Source organism: Vicia villosa, linkage group LG5, assembly GCF_029867415.1.
Source record: "Vicia villosa cultivar HV-30 ecotype Madison, WI linkage group LG5, Vvil1.0, whole genome shotgun sequence".
In the NCBI taxonomy this organism is placed as follows: Eukaryota; Viridiplantae; Streptophyta; class Magnoliopsida; order Fabales; family Fabaceae; genus Vicia; species Vicia villosa.
In genome coordinates, this window is record NC_081184.1 from 170454173 (window position 1) to 170475904 (window position 21732).

Here is a 21732-nt window from a genome sequence, read left to right on the forward strand (position 1 = left end):
TATTAGTTTATTTATTTATTTTTAATATTTTATTAGATTAAAAATAATTGAACATTCTCATTATAATTTTAATTTTTAATATACTATTATAGTACTTTTAATCTAGTCAATTATTTTATAGTACTTTTAATATTACTACTAATATAAAAATTATAAATTATAAGAGAATTGATTTTGCCTCTTTGTCACTATTTTTGCATAATCTTTATTATATTTATAATATTTGAATCCTCTCTTTTAAAATAAAATAAATTGCACTTATCTAGATTTGTAGCTTGGATATAAAAAACCAATCAAAATTATGCCACATTAAATTTGATCAAATTGGAATGGATTTTTTAAATTAGTCTTACAAAATCGAATAGAATTGTGAGTAATTTTATCATTGAAATAGATGAATTTTTCTTTCAAAACCGACCCAAATGACATCTTGAACTAATTCTTATTGTGATAAATTCTAATTCAAAAGCATGATAAAGTCCCTTAAATTCATAAGATAAAAACAAAAGATTTCGTCAAGAATTGAACTGAGTTTGAGTTGGCCTAACTCATTCAAACAAATAACGTTAAACTAAATAAAACTACTAGCTTATAAATGACGATGAAGACAATATTGATAGTGGTGGTTCAATCAAATGTATTTAGGAAGTAAACTCAACCTTTAATCCATTAGGGTGAACAAGATTTTAATTTTTCTAGTGAAAGTTGTCTCTAATAAAATTGTATATCTAAGGTTAAGATTTGTTCAAAAATTTTATTGTCATAAAGAAATTATATATATATATATTTGATCCCTCCTTATATATATATATATATATATATATATATATATATATATATATATATATATATATATATATATATATATATATATATATATATATATATATATATATATATATATATATATATATATATATATATATATATATATATATATATATATAATTGTCTTGGTCAAAACTCTATTATATTTCCATTAGAAATTATAATATAAAATTTCAATTAAAAAATCTTCTTTTTCTTAATTTATTTGAATATTAATTTTAATTTCTAGTTTAATGTTAATACTCTATATATTATACTTTGATTGTATATAATGGTGGTCAATATAAACTAATACTTAACAAAAGTAATTTCATAAAATTTTATTATATATTATTTTATTTATATTATGTGGGAAAAAAGTGAGAGTTATTGACCAGAATTAAATTTTGAGTCTGAGTTGGTTAACTCACTCAAAAAATCTTTTCTGAATTTAGAGATTATAAATAAGAGTTTCTCAGTGCAAAAACAAGAAGTGCAAAAACAACTACAAAGTGTTATTGTACTGCAAGAGAAAGGGGAAGATCATATACTACTGGGTAAGATTCACGAAATTCACTACAATACATTTAAGTTTTATTTATTGTTTAAAAGAAATAAATTTCAAATAATTTTTTTATCTATAGTATATTTTTTATTTTATATCTATGATTGATTTGTAACTTTTTAAGTGAAAATAATATATGCTTTTATCCAGTGTTATTGTATTTTCTTCATGGGCATTTATTTATTTTTAAGATTTAATCAAATGTTTCTTCCTTGCTGAATTTTTTTCCTAAAAAGGATAAAACAACATATTTAATATGTTAATATTTTTATGCAATTGTCACTATATATTTGATATATATAGTGCCTAGATCTAATGTATATATCTCTTATTTTAATTTCTTCTTCTCTTTCTCTTATTTTTGTTTCATTAATTTCTATTGTACTTTTTTGATATATTTTTGTTTTTATTTTATCTGTTCATTTTTTTAATCAGGTATTGAAAATGGTGAAAAGAAAGAACTCACCTAACAAAGAAGAAAAGATTGATCTAAAGGTAAAAAAGCAAAATCATGAAAAAAATTGAGATTATTGACGGAGTAAAGCTATATCTCAAAGATGGTGAACAAAAATTGACTTCTACAAGTAAGTATAAAGGTGTTCGACTTAGATGGAGAAGATTCTCGGCTGAAATTCAAGATCCACTTGCAAAAAAAAGAATATGGCTAGGTACTTTTGATACTGAAATACAAGCTGCAATGGCTTATAGTCAAAAGATGGACGAGTATGAAGAAAGGAAATTAGCTGAAAATACACCGTTGGATGACTTTATTATTAGTCCATCATGCAATGAAGGGGGAGAATCATGTAATGACTATGATGATCTATCTGATGATGATGACGACAACGACATTGGTGGTGGTGGTTCAAATCAGATGCAGTTGGGTACTCATGATATGTTAGAGATTCAACCTTAAGCCTATTATGATGAATAAGATTTTTGTTTCGCATGTGTCGATGAAGAAATTATATATGTAAATTTAAAATTTGCTCAACAATTTCTTAGTCATAGAGAAATTGTAAATTTTTATTTTTAATTTAGTTGTGGATAAAACTCTATGAGTAAATTAAGTTGTTTTATTCAATAAATTAATTATGTATGTCTTTTATTATAAAGTTTTTTGTATATTAATATTTTATCAAATTCAATTCAACAAATAATATATTTAAAAATATAAATAAAAGAATTCATAAAAAAAATTATTGCCAATGTTTTTTTTTGGGCAAATACGCTAACTAAAACAATAAAAAAAATATTCGATGATTGTATTTGTGAAATTTAAAATTTATGAAGGGTTCTATTGAGTAACACTAAAAACACTAAAAAGGTGAAAGTTACTAACAAGATACTTTTTGTTTTGTTTTGGGATTCAATTTATATTTGTTCAATCCTAAGAATAATTTTTTTTATAAATTTGGAATCAAATACAATTAATTTTATATAACTCTTTATATATATATTTTTAATGTTAAACGGATATAGTGTTCACCTTTGAACAGGGATGACTATTTGTTTTAAGAACTCAAATTTCTTACTAGTTACCACTTGATTTTTTTTATTCTTTTATTTTAATAGAATGTATTTTAATTTTACACGGACTTGAACTAAACCATTATATTTTAATTATGATTTCATATTATAGAAATAGTCTTATTTTTATTATTATGTATTTATTAGCTATACAATTAATAGTTTATTGACCGCTTCATATATATTAAAAAATATATATAAATAAAAATAAAAATAAAAAATCTATTGGTAAATAAATTTCTTCAAATTTTGACTAAAATTTAAATTTTTAAAATCTAAATTCCAATTTAGCATTTGATGAAAAAATTTCATTTTTAACATTCTCTCAATGTATTTCAAACCCATTTTATTCATTATTTCCAAGAAAAGCAAACTTGTGCTATATATTCGATAAGGATTTTCAAATCCAAATTGATTCGAATAAATTTTCAAATCAATTAAAAGAACTAAAAAGTTCAATAAATCGAATAATTTTGAATATATCTGAATTCACTTTTATGAAAATTGTTCATATTGAATCAGATTTTAAATTGATTTTTCAATCAATCCAAACTGAACTAAAGCGTGTTTATATGTTTAATATTTTTTTATTAGTATAATATATTATATTAATTTATTACTTATTAATATTAAATTTGTTTGAATATTCAATATTAGTTTAATTTATCTATTTATTTTTAATATTTTATTTGTTTCAAACATAACTGATCATTCTCATATTTTAATTTTATTTTTTAATATAATATTATGTTGTATATTACTTTAAATTAAGTATTTTGTAGCATTTTAATATTAATATTAATAAAAAATTAATTTGTAATTTAAAAATTACAAATTATAAAAGGGTTGATTTTGCCACCCAAAAAGCGATAGTGACACAATTTATTGTTCGTTTGCCTATTCTATATATAATCTTTATTTTATATATATATATATATATATATATATATATATATATATATATATATATATATATATATATATATATATATATATATATATATATATATATATATATATATATATATAATATCTTTAATATATTGAAACAGAATACATGTTTAGGCGCTAATTTTAGACCAAAATCCTGCCTAAACACGTGCATCGCACGGGGTAAAGTACTAGTTTAAACGTAATAACTATTTCTTTTAAAATTAAATGAATTGCACTTATCCAGCACAATGACAATGGTCGCATATGGATATTCTGAAACAATAACAATGTTAAGATTCAAGACCTTATTTATACTAGTCATAGTAAAAAATTAAATTGAGTTTAAGTTGGTCTAATTCACTCAAACAAATAACGTCAAATTGAATAAAACTGTTAACTTATAAATGACGATGAGGATCTCACTCAAACAAATAAATACAACATAGATAAAGTTGTTAGCTTATAAATTACGATGACGTGGTGGTTCAAATCAAATGTGTTTAGAAAGTTAGCTCAACCTTTAATCTATTAGGATGAACAAAATTTTAATTTTTAAACTGAAAGTTGTCTTTAATGAAATTATATTTGTAAGCTTAAGATTTGCTCAACAATTTTTTTGTCATAGAAAAATTATAATATTTTATTTTTAATTTAGTTGTGGAATGACATTTTAAGAATAATTTAAAGTTTTAGCATAAATTAATTAACCAGCTTTTTTTATAAGGTTTTAGAATATTTAATAGTTTATCAAATAAATTCAGTTCAACAAATAATAATTTTTAAAAATATAAGTAAAAAAATCAAATATTATAAAATTTTACTGCTACAAATGTTTTTTTTGGAAATATACTGATTAAATAATACTAAAATATTCAATGATTATATTTGTAAAACTTAAAATTTGTAGAGCGTTAAATAAAGAAACACTAAAATATTATTCTAATTGACGATTTAGCTAATTTGAAACTGTTGTGAAAAAACGATGTCAAGAACAAAGTATAATAGGGATTAGGGAAGATAAGAAGAACACAAGAATTAGTTATAATTGATATTCTTTTACTTTCTCTTCAAACAAGATTACAAGTTTGCAAGAATAACAAATAACCTCTCTCACCCTAAATTAGGATTTGCTCCTTTTTCAATGATGAGAGACTAGTATGCTATTTATAATAACCTAACATACTAACTAATTGGCTTTTTCAGCAAGGCCCATTACACAAGCCAACTTAATAAACAAGCTAACTTAACAAATTAGGGTTTAAACACTAAATCTAATTTAACAAGCTAACAACCCTAGCATCTTCGACATCTGCATGCTAGACCCATCTTCGACTACAGCATGCACACTTCGACACCAGCATGTGAACAACCTTCGACTTCATGCTTAACTCTGTCGAACTACCGAATCAAGAAGCTACCTTCGGCCATACTACAGTTCGATCCAATATCTCACAAATCTCCACCTTGGATCCAACTCTACAACGTCAAGGGAACAAACTAGCTTTCTTCATGCAGCTTTATCAACTGCATACAGTGGAAAAACTTGCAACTCGGCAATGTCTTGGTGATCATATTAGCAGCACTGTCTTCAGTCGAAACCTTCAGCACTTGGACTTCTCCACACTCGATTACTCCTCTGACAAAATGCAGCCTCACATCAATGTGCTTAGTTCGCTCATGATAGGCTGAATTTTTCGACAGGTGTATTGCACTTTGACTATCACATTTAACAATGATACCTTGACCTTGAAGTTTCAGCTCCTTTGCAAAACCTTAAAGCCACAATGCTTCTTTCACAGCTTCAGTGAGAGCAATATATTCTGCTTCAGTGGTTTATAGAGCAACAACCTTCTGAAGTGTTGCTTTCCAACTAATTGATGTGCCAAACATAGTGAAAACATATCCAGAAATAGATTTTCTAGAATCCATACAACCTGCATAATCAGAGTCGACATATCCTTCGATTGCTGCTTTACTATCTTCACCCAAGGCTCCACCATAAATTAAGACTCTGTTCAGAGACCCATTTATGTACCTTAAAATCCACTTCAATGCTTGCCAATGAGTATTTCCAGGATTCTCTATGTACCTGCTTACAAGACTTACTGCATATGATATGTCGGGTCTAGTACAAACCATAGCATACATCAAAGAACCAACTATATTAGCATATGGGATGCTATTCATATAGGCTCTTTCGACATCAGTACTGAGACACTGATCAATACTCAACTTGAATTGAGGGTTTGTTGGAATCACAACTGGCTTCGAATTCGACATACCAAACTTTCCGAGAATCTTCCGTAGATATGCCTCTTGAGATAAGCATAACTTTGACTTCTTTCTATCTCTTCGAATGTCAATTCGAAGAATCTTGGAAGCAGCTCCCAGATCCTTCATATCAAACTCCTTATTGAGTTCAGCCTTCACCTTCATCACATCTTCGACATTGTTGCTTGCTATGACAATATCATCCACATAAAGCAACAAAATAACAAATGAATTACCAGGTCGAAATCTGAAGTAAACGCAGTGGTCGAACTGACTTCTAATGAAACATATGCGTGCCATGAACTTTTCGAATCTCCTATTCCACTGTCGAGGAGATTGTTTCAGCCCATATAAAGATCTCTTTAGCTTGCACAAATAGTCTTCCTTCCCCTTTTCGACATACCCTTCAGGTTGCCTCATCAGGATCGTTTCATCTAGATCACCATACAAGAACGCAGTCTTCACATCCATCTGTTCCAGTTCAAGATCGAACTGTGCTACCATGGCAAGTAACATTCGAATGGACCTATGCTTCACAACAGGAGAAAACACATCATTGAAGTCGACACCTTCTTTCTGAGTGAAACCCCTTGCAACTAACCTTGCCTTGTATCTTTTCGACGTCACTCCTTCAATTCCTTCCTTAACTTTGAAAGTCCATTTACAGCTGACTAACCTTGCCCCAACAGGTTTCTTGATCAGTTCCCAAGTATGATTATCATGAAGAGATTTCATCTCATCATCCATGGCCTTCAGCCATTCAGTCTTATTTCGACTCCTCATAACTTCCTTGTAGTCTCTAGGTTCTTCGTCTAGAACCTCACTTGCAGAGATTAAGGCATAAGCTATAAGATCTGCATACCCAAGCCTCTAAGGTGCCTTTATGACTCTTCTCGACCTATCTCTCGACAATAGGTAGTCATCGTCAGTTTCCTCAACTTCCTCAGCATCTTCGGCTTCTTTTTCAACTTCATCAGGGATATGCAATTCAGCATCAACATGCTCCACCTCAACAGGAATCTCTACCTGTTCCAGCTCTTCGTAAGATGTTTCTGTATTTTGACCAACATCAACAGTTTTCTTAAAAGCCATTTCAACTTCATTGAAAACTACATCTCGACTGGTGATACACCTCCCGTGACATGGCTCTAGGCACCATAGCCTATAAGCTTTGACTCCTTCAAGGTATCCCATGAACATGCATTTCAGAGCTCTAGGTTTGACCTTGTCTTGACTAATGTGAACATAGGCTACGCAGCCAATTACTCTCAGTTTGTCGAGATCTGGTGGAGGTCCCGACCAAACTTCTTCAGGTGTCTTCATATCTAACGCTGTCAAAGGACATCTGTTTATCAGATATGTTGCTGTCGAAACAGCCTCAGCCCAGAACACCTTCTTTAACCCCGCACTAGTCAACATGCATCTGACTCTCTCCAAAATAGTTCGATTAAACCTTTCAGCCAAACCATTTTGTTGTGGAGTACCTGCAGTAGTTCTATGTCTTGCAATACCAGAGGGCAGCACAAAAACTGTCGAATGCCTCATTGCAAAATTCAAGGTCATTGTCGGTTCTCAACCTCTTCACCTTTCTGCCAGTCTGATTTTCAACCAGAGTCTTCCAACTTTTGAAATTCTCAAAAGTTTCATCCTTAGTCTTCTGGATGAATACCCATAATTTTCTGGAATAATCATCTATTATGGATAGGAAATACCTTGCTCCTGAATGTGATGGACACCTTGCAGGCCCCCAAAGATCAGCATGGATGTAATCAAGGGATCCATGTGATGGACACCTCTACAAGATTTTCCAAGTATACAGGGTTCACAAAACTTCAGCTTTTCGACTTTGTCTCCACCAAGCAGATTTTGTTTCTCTAATTCGACCAGACCCCTTTCACTGACATGGCCCAATCTCATGTGTCAGATTTCTGTCTTCGACAAAGGTTTCGTGGATGCAACATTTGTCGAACCACTTACAACTTCAGCCTCAAGGGTATACAAGCCTTGTTTCTTCACGCCTCTCAAGACTTCTTTCGAACCCTTCATGACTCTTAGGATACTTTTCTCTCCTTGGAAAACATATCCTTTCTTGTCGAATTCACCAAGAGAAAGTAGATTTATCTTCAATCAGGAACATACCTGACTTCAGTCAACAACCTTATTGACTCATCATAGAGTTTGAAACTCACAGATCCAACACCTGCAATCTTGCAAGCCTTGTTGTTTCCCAACAATACTGATCCACCATCTTGATCACATAATTCCTCGAACAAGTCTTTGTTTGGAGTCATGTGCCAAATGCAACCTGAATCCATAATCCACTCTCTTCTCGAGTCACTGCTTGAAACCACAAGAACATCAGATGATTTGAAATCATCTTGAACAATGGCTGCATTGCCATTATCTTTACCTCCATGATATTTCAGGCGTTCAGGGCACACCTTTCTTGTGTGACCCTCCTTCTTACAATGATAGCATCGAATGCCAGATGCTTCGCCACTGTAAGATTTCGACTGGCTTTTACCCTTCTTCTTGTCAAACTTACCATCCTTTCGTAAGAGTTTTTCTTTAACGGTCAAACCTTCGCCAACAGTCAAAGGTTTATGCTCCTTTCGTTCGTTCAGGTCCTTTGAATATAGGGCTGATTGAACTTCTTCAAAGGTCAGGGACTCCCTTCCATACAAGAGAGTTTCTTTGAAGTGAGCATGGGATCGAGGCAAAGCGCACAATAGTAACAATGCTTGATCTTCATCATCGATCTTTACATCAATATTTTCAAGATCAAGAATCAGCTTGTTGAACATATCCAACTGCTCAGCCAACACTTTGTCATTCAATCATCTTGAATGAATACAAAGGCTGTTTCAGGTAGAGTCGATTTACCAGCGATTTGGTCATATACAAACTTTCAAGTTTCGCCCATAACCCTGATGCCGTCGTCTCCTTTGATACCTGTATGAGAACCTTATCACCAAGGCTCAACAAAATTGCGCTGTGTGCCTTCTCGATCATAGTCGTCTTCTCCGCTGTCGTTAATGCAGCATTCATGGCTGCCTCTCCCTTCAACGCTTCCAAACAACACTGCTAAACCAGTAGGGCTTTCATCTTCAAGCGCCACAGACCGAAATCATTCACTCCGGTGAACTTTTCAATCTCATACTTTGTTGACGGCATCTTATCCACGCTCACCGCACCAATTTGTTATGAAAAAACGATGTCAAGAATAAAGTATAATAGGGATTAGGGAAGGTAAGAAGAACACAAGAATTGGTTATAACTGCTATTCTTTTACTTTCTCTTCAAACAAGATTACAAGTTTACAAGAATAACAAATAACCTCTCTTACCCTAAATTAGGATTTGTTGTTTTTCAATGATGAGAGACTAGTATGTTATTTATAATAACCTAACATACTAACTAATGGACTTTTTCAGCAAGACCCATTACACAAGCCAACTTAATAAACAAGCTAACTTAACAAATTAGGGTTTAAACACTAAACCTAATTTAACAAGCTAACAACCCTAGCATCTTCGACATCTGCATGCTAGACCCATCTTCGACTACATCATGCACACTTCGACACCAGCATGTGAACAACCTTCGACTTCATGCTTAACTCTGTCGAACTGTCGAATCAAGAAGCTACCCTTCGGCCATACTAGAGTTCGATCCAATATCTCACAGAAACAATAAGTAAATGAATTTAATTAGAATACAATGACGGTATAAAGAAATTTTACACGGTCAGTGAATCACAACCGTTAATTTGTTAAAATTGTTTAACTTTTATTTTAATTTTGAGATTTATTAAAATACACTTTTAGTGTAAAATTACACCATCATTCTATTAGAATGGAGTATTTTAACACATAAGTATGGAATTAAAACTAAAAATAAATAAATTATAATTAAATTATTTTAATAACTATTTTTTTCATAATTCTCTCTTTCCATGTGTTAAAATACTTCATTTTAATTGGATGATGGTGTAAAGTTGTTTTACACTGACAGTGTATTCCAATTAATCTCTTTCATTTTATTTTAATTTTTTTAAAAATAATATAATTGAGTGGTTGTGATGCATTGACAGTGTAAAATTTTGTACACTACATGACAATTAAACTCATATTTCTTTAATTTTCATTGTTTTTTATTTTTATTTTTTTGAGATGGTGTTATTTCACTTTTTTAATTTATTATCATATCCTCACATTTTATTTATATTTATAAAAATCTTGAAAATCAATTTTTTATATATATAAATTTGGAAACAATGGTTTGTAATTTCTTTTTGGCGGGTTTTTCCCGTTTCTGTGTAATCAGATATTGAGAACATTTAGTTCTCCGTTTTATTGAAATCTTGCTTACACACAAAAAAAAAAAAATTACACTTATGTTTTTATGTTTTTGTAAGACTCGCTCATAACAGTTTTTTCCTATACACAAAGAGTAAGAAATTAATCCTATGATAATTTGTTTTAAGAACTCAAATTCCTTACCATTGTAATTTTTTTACTGTTTAATTTTAATAAAATTTATTTTACTAAGTTAAAACTGATGACTTGAACTAAACCATTATATTTTAATTATAATTTTAAATTTTATAAATAGCCTTATAAATATCATTGTATAATATTTTTTCACCAATACAATTAATTGACCATTTCATATATATTAAAAAAATGTAAATAAAAATAAAAGCAAAAATTTATTATTGAATATATTAGTTCAGATCTTGACTAAAATTTAAAAATTCAAAATCAAAATGTTAATTTATTTTACATTTGATCAAACTATAATTTTCATGTAACACTCTAAATTTCGAAACTTTTATTTAAAAAATTACTCTATAATTTAAGGTGTCACGGCAACAACTCTTCAACAATTCGAAAATATTTAGCAACATGCAACAAAATAATAAATAATATACAACATTTGTCATCACACGCTCGCCATATATTAGGCTCATTGCAGCGGAAAATTATTAAATCAAGTAATAACCACATAGCGACTCCATAATTTAGTCTCGTGACGATATAACTTTCATGAAGTAATTAAAACGGAATTGTATTGTTCAAATCTCAACAACTTCAAAATTTCAACAAACATGGTATTGAACTTCAACAAAATCACAATAAGCAAAAACAGACGTACGTTCTCGTGGAGGCTTCTTGAAATATTTGGGTTCATGTAATATATAAATTGCTTAGTTTTGAGGTGTGCTAGAAGAATTAAGATTAGAAATAGAGCTCAGATTTCGAGCTATCGTGTTTCATAAAGATTCTAAAGTGGTTGTTCAAAATATTTTGGATTCTAGATAGGATAGTATAATTAAAATGTCATTGATACAACAAGGTCAGCATTTGCCCAAACTGTATTGAGAGGTGCGAACTTATCATATTTACTGTGAGTCGAATACTTGTGCAAATAAACTTTTTAATATGAGGTGTGACGTAGATCCTAATTTAATGTTTTATTAGCGACTTCCTGCTAAAATTTCTCTTCTTTTATTAACTTTTTTTTCTCCATATTTTCATAAGTTTCATTATGAAAATAAATCAATTTTAAGTGTTTATGACACAGTATGAATACATGTGGAAGTTTAATCACTTCCATTAAATTAAATCTCTATTAATAAATACTTAAATTTTGAATGAATAAAAAAGAAGAAAAAATACATGACAATGATATTTGTTTCTTTTTTTTAAAATTAAATATAATACGACATTTCTGATAACTTTTTAACATCTATCTATATAATAAAATCCACTATTAAATTGAAAGTTATTAATATGTAGATATTGTTGATAAAAATCAACCTCAATCGAAAATTATTTAATATGTCAATGAGATGCATAAAAACTAACTTCTTATAAAACTGTAACAAAATCCTTAATTTTGATCATTCTCGTTGACATATTAAATGATTTTAGATTGATGTTAAATTTCTTAGACATGATCCATATAATAATAGTTTTCAATTCAACGCAGAATTTTTTTATACGGATATGCGATAAAGAATTATCAGAGATATTATATTACTAAATTTGAAATATTGATGTCATTTGATCCGGAATATATATATATATATATATATATATATATATATATATATATATATATATATATATATATATATATATATATATATATATATATATATATATATATATATATATATATATGATTTATTCCTTGGTCAAAACTCTATTATATTTCCATAAGAAATTATAATATAAAATTTTCTTTAAAAAATATTTTCTTTATCTTAATTTATTTAAATACTCTTTACATATTATATTTTGAGGGGTTAAATAAGTTTTTCGTCCCTATAAATAAGCCAACATTTAATTTTAGTCCCTAAATTTTTTTTCTTCAATGAATGGTTCTTTTAAAAAAAAAATTCATGCATTTTTAGTCCCTGCTATTTTTTAAAATTTTAAAAATTGTTTAATTATCCTTTAATTTTAAATTTTTTGAATAATTCTTTTATACATGTTTAGAATACTGTAAAATATTTATTTACTAAATTTTAGAGTTTTTTAGAATGACATGAATTAAATATGAATTTTTTAAATTTCAAAAAATAATGATAAAAGTAATGAAAATCTCAACTTAAAAAATCAAATTTTGAGTTCATTTTTTTTTCAAGAAACTTTTTAAAACATTCTTAATATGTCTCCAAAAGAATTATTCAAAAATACACATTTGTTGAACAGTATGGACTAAAATTAAGTGCATAATAATTTTGTAGAGACCAAAATATGTCATTTATTTTTACAGGAACTAAAAACAAAATTTACAATTTTATAGAGATAAAAACATATTTAGAGAGTATATAAGGTGGTTAATCTTAACTAATACTTAACAAAAGTAATTTGATAAAATTGTAAGTTCATTTCTTTATTTCTAATATTTTTATAATACGTGGAGAAAAATAGTGACTGTAATTGACCAGAATTAATTTCGGAGTCTGGGTTGGTTAACTCACTCAGAAAACCTCTTCTGAATTAGAGATTATAAATAAGAGTTTCTCATTGCAAGAACAAGAAGAAAAAAACAACTACAGAGTGTGATTGTATCGAAAGATAGAAAAAATATTGTATATTACTGGGTAAGATTCACAAATTCACTACAATTAATTTAAGTTTTATTTATGGTCAATAGAAAATTTTTAAATATATTTTTTTATATATATATTTATATGTTTTTATTTTATATTTAAGAATGATTTGTAACTTTTTAAATACGAACGATACATGCTTTTACCCATTATTATTGAATTATTTCATGAGCATTTATTTATTTATAAGATTTAGTCAAATATTCCTTCTTTGTTGAATTTTTTTCTAAAATGATAAAACAACATATTTAATATTTTAATGAAAATTTTACCACGTATTTGATAATATATAGTGGCTAGATCTGATGTATACCTATCTCTATCTTTATTTTCTTCTTCTCTTTCTCTTGTTTTGATTTCATTTTTTCGATTGTACTTTTTGATATAATTTAGTTTTTTTCAATTATTTTTGTTTGAATCAATTATATTTTTGTTCAAGAGTTTAAGATAAAAAAGGTATGTGCCTAAACATTGAATATTGTGAAATTTTTAGTTTGTTCGTTAATTTTAAGTCCAATAAATTGATTTTTTTTCTCGATTCAATTTTGTAATTAGGTATTGAAAATGGAGAAATGGAAGAACTCAACCAACGAAAAAGAAAATGTAGAAGTAACGGTCAAAAAACAAAATCATTCAACAACTCAAATTACACACATCAAATCTCAAGAAGTTGAGATTATTGACGGGGTGAAGCTTTATCTCAAAGATGGTGAACAGAAATTAACTTCTACAAGTAAATATAAAGGTGTTCGACTTAGATGGAGAAGATACTCTGCTGAGATTCGAGATCCATTTGCAAAGAAAAGAATATGGCTAGGTACTTTTGATACTGAAATACAAGCTGCTACGGCTTATAGTCGAAAGATGGATGAGTATGAAGAAAGAAAGCTAGTTGAAATTACATTGTTGGATGATTTTACTATTAGTCTATCATGCAAGGAAGAGGGGGAATCGTGTCATAACTATGACGATCCATCTAATGATGATGACAACGACAACATTGGTGGTGGTGGTGGTTTAAATATGATGCACTTAGGTGCTCATGATATGTCAGAGATTCGACCTTAGTCCATTATCATAGGGGGAACAAGATTTTTGTTTGGCAGGTGTCTAATGAAATTATATATGCAAACTTCAAATTTGCTCAACAATTCCTTAGTCATAGAGAAAATGTAATTTTCTATTTTTAATTTAGTTGTGGGATAAAACTCTATGAGTAAATTAAGTTGTTTTGTTGAATAAATGAAGGCTTAAATAATTTTTTGGTCCTTTTAAATTGGCGTATTTTTTATTTTTATCCCTGTATCTTTTTTTCTCAGATAAAGTTCTTAAGTGTTGAATTTAATTTGATTTTAATCCCTAAAACTAAAATCTGTAGATTTCGTGCGGATTTTAACTTTAAGACTAAAACATAAAGAATTTTAACATTCAAGAATCATTTCCAAGAAAAAAGAATATACAGGAACGAAAATAAAAAACACGTCAACTTATAGAGAAAAAAACTAATTAATTCATAAATTAATTATGTAAGTTTTTTTATAAAGTTTTAGAATATTTAATATTTTATCAAATTCAATTCAACAAATAATATATTTTAAAAATATACATAAAATATTTAATAAAAATTTTATTGTTAATGTTCATTCTAATTTTTTTGTCAAATACGCATTAAAACCATATGATTGAATTGGATTCAATTCAAATCAATTCAAACCAATTCAAACTGTCAGTAATTTTATCTTCAAATTAAATGAAATTTTCTTTTAAAGTCGACCGAAACCACATCATGAACAATTCTTATTGTGGGTAATTCCTATTCAAAAGCATGATAATGTCCCTTAAATTCATAAAATAAAAACAAACAATTTCATCAAGAATTATAGTGAGTTTGAGTTGGTCTGACTCACTCAAACAAATAACGCCAAAACTAAATAAAACTGGTAGCTTATAAATGACGATGACGAACTCACTCAAACAAATAACATCAAACTAAATAAAACTGATAGCTTATAAATGACGATGACGATGGTATTGATGGTGGTGGTTCAAATCAAATGTATTTAAGAAGTTAGTTGAGTCTTTAATCCATTATTAGGGTGAACGCGATTTTAATTTTTCAAGTGAAAGTTGTCTCTAATAAAATTATATAGGTAAGGTTAAGATTTGCTAAACAATTCTCTAGTCATAGAGAAATTGTAATTTTTTTTTATTTTTTATTTAGTTGTGGAATGAAACTTTAAGAATAATATTAAGTTTTATAAATTAATTAACCAGCTTTTTTTATAAGCTTTTAGAATAATTAATATTTTATGAAATACATTTAAGTTAATAAATAATATATTTTAAAAAATATAAGTAAAATATTTACTATAAAAGTTTATTCTTACAAAGGTCCATTCTATAGTTTTTTTCTTTGGAAAATATATATGCTAAATTAATATAAAAATATTCGATGATTATATTTGTAGAATTTAAAATTTATAGAGCGTTAAATAGAGAACTACTAAAAATATGAAAGTTGAGAAATAATGTTATTATGATTGAAGATTTAGTTAATTCGAAACAATTAGTAGTAGATTTGATTAAATTTAATTCATTAAAGTGGTTTTTGGGTGATCATTTTGCCTTATGCATGTTATGATTTTGTTTTTTTTAGTTTTGTAGAATTTTTCCTGTTATGAAAGCATCTATTTCTTTAGTTTTCATTGTTTTTATTTTTATTTTTTTAGGATTATTTTGTTTTGACTTTTTTTAATTCATTCTTATATTCTCACATTTCATTTATATTGGTACAAATCTTTAAAAAAAATAAAAAAATCCTAAAAATCAAATGTTTTAAAAAAATTTTGGAACCAAATACACTAATGTTTTTGTAGGCATGCTCCCAACAAAAGGATTTTTCTATATACATAAAGAGTAAGAAATCAAACCTCTGACAATTTGTTTAAGAACTCAAATTCTTTACCATTTAAATTTTAATCAGTTTAATTTTAATATTGTTTATTTTACATAGTTTTAACTGATGATTTGAATAAAACCATTATATTTTAATTATGACTTTATATCATATAAACAGTTTTATCTTAATATTTTCCCCACCTATACAATTAATGGTTTATTGACCATTCCATATACATTAAAAAAACAAAATTTATTATTAAATATATTTGGTCATATCTTGACTAGAATTTAAAATTTAAAAATCTAAACCACTACGCCAAACAAACTTTTAGACAATGTTTTTTTGGCACTATATAGCACTTAAAAGCGCCGTCTAAACCACAACTGCTATAAGTAAAGGCAACACTTTGGATTAATGTAAAAGCGCTGCTATATGTCCCCTTTAAGCAGCGCTTTGACTTTAAAAGCGCTTTCTTATGCCCCCCTTAGCAGCTCTTTTTCTTTAGACAACGCTTTGGAAAGTACCTTTTTAGCAGCGCTTTCTCTTTAGACAACGTTTTTGGTTATCTTTTAGGCATCACTTTAGACAACGTTTTTCTTTAAAGTGACACACAAAATAATAATAATAATAATAATAATAATAATAATAGTAATAATTAATAATAATAACATTGTTTGAAAATATGATACAAATGAAAATTCAAAACCACCTCAATAAGAAAATTAATGATGAAATGATAATATACAATCAACAGTTAACCTATTTACATTCTTTGATAATATACAATCAACAGTTAACCTATTTACATTATTTGATAATATACAATCAACAGTTAACCTATTTACATTCTTCATAACATAGTATATGCATGAGATTTTCCAACAAAAATATTATGTATATAAAAGTTATACGTGAGTGCCACTGCCATTGTCAGTTCCATCCCCATTATTCAAGCCTACACTTTCATTATCTTGCTCGTCATTACTTCACAAATTGTTATCAAACTTTTCATGACTCTTTGATTTCACAAATTTCTGGGTTTGTGTGCCACTTTCTCTGCCACTCCCACTAGACTGATGAGAAATAAACAAAGTAATAGTCATAACTAACAATATTGACCGATATTTAGCATTGCGGCGAGCCTAAAACCGCCATGTATATCCATCATTGTGCCGCCATGACAAATATTTGATAACACAATCATCACACTTTTATTAGCCTTTAGCAATTTATTGGTTAGAAAAATAAAAATGAAATGTAATGTTAGGAAAGGAAAGAAAATTCCAGTCAGCTTACACTATGACATCTCCTCCATTAGCAACCCTAGTAAAAGAGTGGCACTTTGACATAATGTAATTAGAAAGAAAAAATTGCTTCAATCCAAACATGTATAGGCAAAAACTTACTAATCACTTGAACATTTTTCCAAAATCTTCCAAGCTTGGAATCCATTTGCTGCTTCAATAACTGATACAAACAAAAACAAGATCCTATCTAACTCTGTTAGAAGAAAAAATGGAAGAAAAATTGGGAGAGAGATGGTAGGAACCGATTACTTCACCAAGTGATTTTATTTTATGATTTTATTTGAATAGCTTAGAGAATTTATACAACGAAAATCCATAATACAATTGCATTGCAGCTCTGTAATCCAACATTTGTTATTTTTCTTTAACCAATGAACATTTCATCCAGGTGATATCTACAATAGGTGAGAAAAATAGAAACAAGAGTACTTATGTAAGCTTAATCATAAGTACTTATTTTGATAACCACTTATGCTATAATTGTTTATCCAAACAGGCCCTTAAACTCTATCCAAATCAAGCTTAGTCAAGAAGCACTAACAGAAAAATAAATATCAAATGAAAGTTGCAATAATTTAAGGTTTTTTCGTCATAATTTCTCACAAGCTCTATCATTTAACTTGTCTACAAACAAACACCAACTTTTCAATAAGTAAAGAACTACAAACATGGTTTACTCATGAAACTTCTATAAGCTAGGAATCTCATCCAACCTGAACCTTAGGTAACTTCTCAGCTGATAAGAAGAAGTCTTGCAAGTTTAACAATGCTGGAAACGTTAATTTCAACTTATATACAAAAGTATTAAGTATTACTCATGACATAATAATTTCGAGAATCATATTCAATAACAAGAAAGCACAAAATTATAAGATTCAGAATTTTCAAGAACACATACCACATGAAAAAGTGAATATGATTTTACAGTAACCTCATCTTGAGAAAGAATCGCATAGTCAACATAAGTCCCCCTAATAGCAGTTGGATGCAAAGCCCCAAAAACCTATTGTCCAACACTCACTGCTGTAATCTCTATTTGACAACACTATATGCATATTTCTCAACGAAAGCATTGCAACCTTTTCACAAACACAAAGAAGGCAACACCAAAATTATCACACAACTCAAACTCTATATCCATAAACCCAAAATCTTAAATAAGAATAAAACCAATCAATCCAATAAACACAAACACATAACACAAAACTCAACATCAATAAAAATAAAAATGGGTGAGACAAATGGAAAAGCACTTACTGATACAGTTAATTTCTTCATTTCTGGTGAAGTACTTGTTCCCAGTTTTGTCTACCCAGCAAAATCTCCAGCCACAGTTCGATTGCTGAACAACCCATCAATTTTTCAACAACAACGGCTATTCAAGATAATATGCTCACAATCTCCACCGTGGAATCGAATCGAAACTAGAGGAGTCCTAGCCTAATTTAAGTTTTCAACAATTGTAAAATTAGAGGAACCATAAGTTTTAGGTTTTGAGAGTCTCTCGTGTAGTTTATAAGTCACCCATGTATCTTAGGATACTATGTGGTTGGCTGATTGTTACTTTACAGTTTGTCAAGTTATTATTTCTCACTCAAAGATCTTAATCAAGAGTTTGAGTTATTGTATTTGAAGTGTAATCTTCTAAATTTGGTTGAAACCAAGGCAGTCACTAGATTGGGACTGTTAGATATCATTGAGGTGATTTATGGAGTGAGATGAGTTTTTCTTATCTAGATTACGATTTATAGGTAGAAGTTGCACTAGGTAGTGATTAAGTGAGAAGTTGTAAACTAAGATTATTTAGCTTTGAATTAATGCTACTGATAGTGAATTTCCTTCATGGCTCGGATGCCCCCATAGTAGGTGATGTTGCACCAAACTGGGTTAATAACTCATTGTGTTATTTGTCATTCTACAGTTTTATTTTCTGTGTTAAATTCAATGTTATTTGTCTGGTTTGTTACCAGATGTTGTAACATCTGTTTCGACATCATGTGGAAGAATTTTGTTTGTATGTGTTGCATGTACCAGAATTTAAAATCCCATTAGGATAACCTAGAAAAACATATTTAGGGGCCCTAGGATCAAGTTTATCTCTATGTCTAGTAATGGTGTTGGCATAAGTCAAACTCCCAAAAAATTTGAGATGTGCAGAGGTAGGAGGTTCCTTGAATAGGAGCTCGTCGGGCGTGTTGTTATTTATTGTCGAATTGCATAGTCTATTAGTGAGGTATGTAGCATGGCATAAGGAAAAAGACAAAAGCATTTAGGTAAGTTGGACTGAAATAGAATGGATCTATTGACATTAAGAAGGTGCATGTGTTTTCTTTCAACAGTAGAATTTTGTTTGTGGGGGGGGGGGGGGGGATTCTACACAACTTCTTTGATGAAGGACTCCTAAGAAGGCATAAAAAGAGGGCGTGAGGAATCCACTACCAATATCAGTCTTAATAATTTTAATTTTTGCAGAAAATTGGGTTTGACAATAAGCAACAAAATTATGAATGTTAGTGTATCTAGTAAAGTCTTCCACAATAGTGACAAAATATTGATAATGTTGTGTATTAAGAAAGTCCAAATGTATCTAGTAAAGTCTTCCACAATAGTGACAAAATATTGATAACCATCTAAAATACACAAAAATATGACCCCAAATATCCATATGTAATAGTTCAAAACAAGTAAAAGTAATAGAATTACTAGTAGGAAAAGGTTATCTACATTGTTTAGCTAAATAACAAGCATGGCATAACAAATTTTTATGATATTTGATATTAGTAAAGGAAGTAGCCATATGTTGTAACACCTTATTAGAAGCGTGGCCTAATTTGTGGTTCCATATATCCAAATTAATAGAGGCATCATCATTCAGACTATCAATATTACAAGTAAAAGTGTGAACAGGGTGTATGCAAGTGTCCTTGTGCATAATGTATAGATTCCTATGTTGGACCACTTAACTAATTGTCTTCTTTGTAGACACGTCCTGAATATGACATGATTTAGGTGAGAAAGAAATGTGATAGTAATAATTGTGACATAATTTAGATATATAAATAAGGCCGAATCGAAACTCAGGAATATATAAAACATCGTGTAGAATTAAAGAGGGATCAAGAATGATAGTTCGTGAGAAATTGGCAATAATCATGTTCCCATTGAGGAGTTGAATGCGTATGGGTTCAATTAACTTAATTTCAGAAAAACACTTGATGTAGGGGCATAATGATCAGATGCCCCTGAATCAAGGATCCACATAGAAGATAAGTTAAAATCAGTACCTTTGTCAAAAATACCTAAAATGGTGTGAGAACTAAGATCTTTGTCATTAGTAGAGTTTTGAACATTCTTCTTAGATTATTGTAGGAGAAGAAGCAGATGCTGATAATCTTCTTTCGAGATTACACCATCCCTGTCAGCATTGTGAGTCTTAGAGTATGAGGAAGGTTTGTAGTTCTTGGTGCGATACCCAGGGGAAAACCATGTTTAAAATAACAGGAATCCACCATTTGATTTTTTTGTAACAATGAGTGCACAACATCGAACCTTAATTGGGAGTTTTTCCCCTTCCGCGACCATTGTTGGTGGAGTTGTTGGTATAAATGATTGTAGGTGTGGCATTGAAGGAAAACAGAGAAATGACTTATTAATTTACAATAATGGAATAAACACAACTGATAATGGGAAGATGATCAAGAAGAATTTGAATGCAGGTGTTGTGATATGTGTTATTCAATCCCTAGAGAGAAAAAGAAACGTATTCCATGTGTTTGTAACCACGAACAACGTTGGCCAAGTCACAAGTGCAGGGGACGATACAAGAACAAGAGAGTGTTGGATCCTCAAGTTCATCCCAGCGAATTTTTCAGATCGGTGAAATATTGTGAAAGGGAGCAGTCACATTGTTTGATGGAGTGAAGGTCACACAGAATATTGGAAAAGCGAAAATGGTTTCCCTTAGTGAATCTTTCGTGAAGGTCGTCCCAAATATTGAACACTGAGTCGAAGCAGATGGTACTTTAAGCAACATGTAGTGAAAGAGATTGATTGATCCATGAGAGTACCATGCTATTAGCACGTTCACAAAATTCAAAATCTTGGTGAGACGAAAGAAGTTTGGAGAGTGTGCCATTGATGAATCCAATCTTGTTCTTTTATGTTAAGACGCGACGCATATATTTTCTCCAGTTGTGGTAGTTGTTATCATCCAATGACGGCACCACAAGAACGACATCAGAGTTCTCACCAATATGAAGGTAGTAGCGGTTTCTGAAATTCAAGATAGAAT

At 29.2% G+C, this 21732-nt stretch overlaps 2 protein-coding genes across 2 annotated transcripts; both read left to right on the top strand.

Annotated features, from left to right (window-relative positions):
- The first annotated feature begins 1883 nt into the window (after window positions 1-1883).
- LOC131606009 (ethylene-responsive transcription factor 9-like) lies at window positions 1884-2288 on the top strand. Its single transcript, XM_058878298.1, has one exon. The coding sequence runs from the start codon at window positions 1884-1886 to the stop codon at window positions 2286-2288; it is 405 nt and encodes a 134-aa protein (XP_058734281.1).
- An 11508-nt stretch (window positions 2289-13796) lies between these two features.
- Window positions 13797-14300, top strand: LOC131606010 (ethylene-responsive transcription factor 11-like). Its single transcript, XM_058878299.1, has one exon. It carries the CDS (start codon window positions 13797-13799, stop codon window positions 14298-14300), a length of 504 nt encoding a protein of 167 aa, XP_058734282.1.
- Window positions 14301-21732: the final 7432 nt, after the last annotated feature.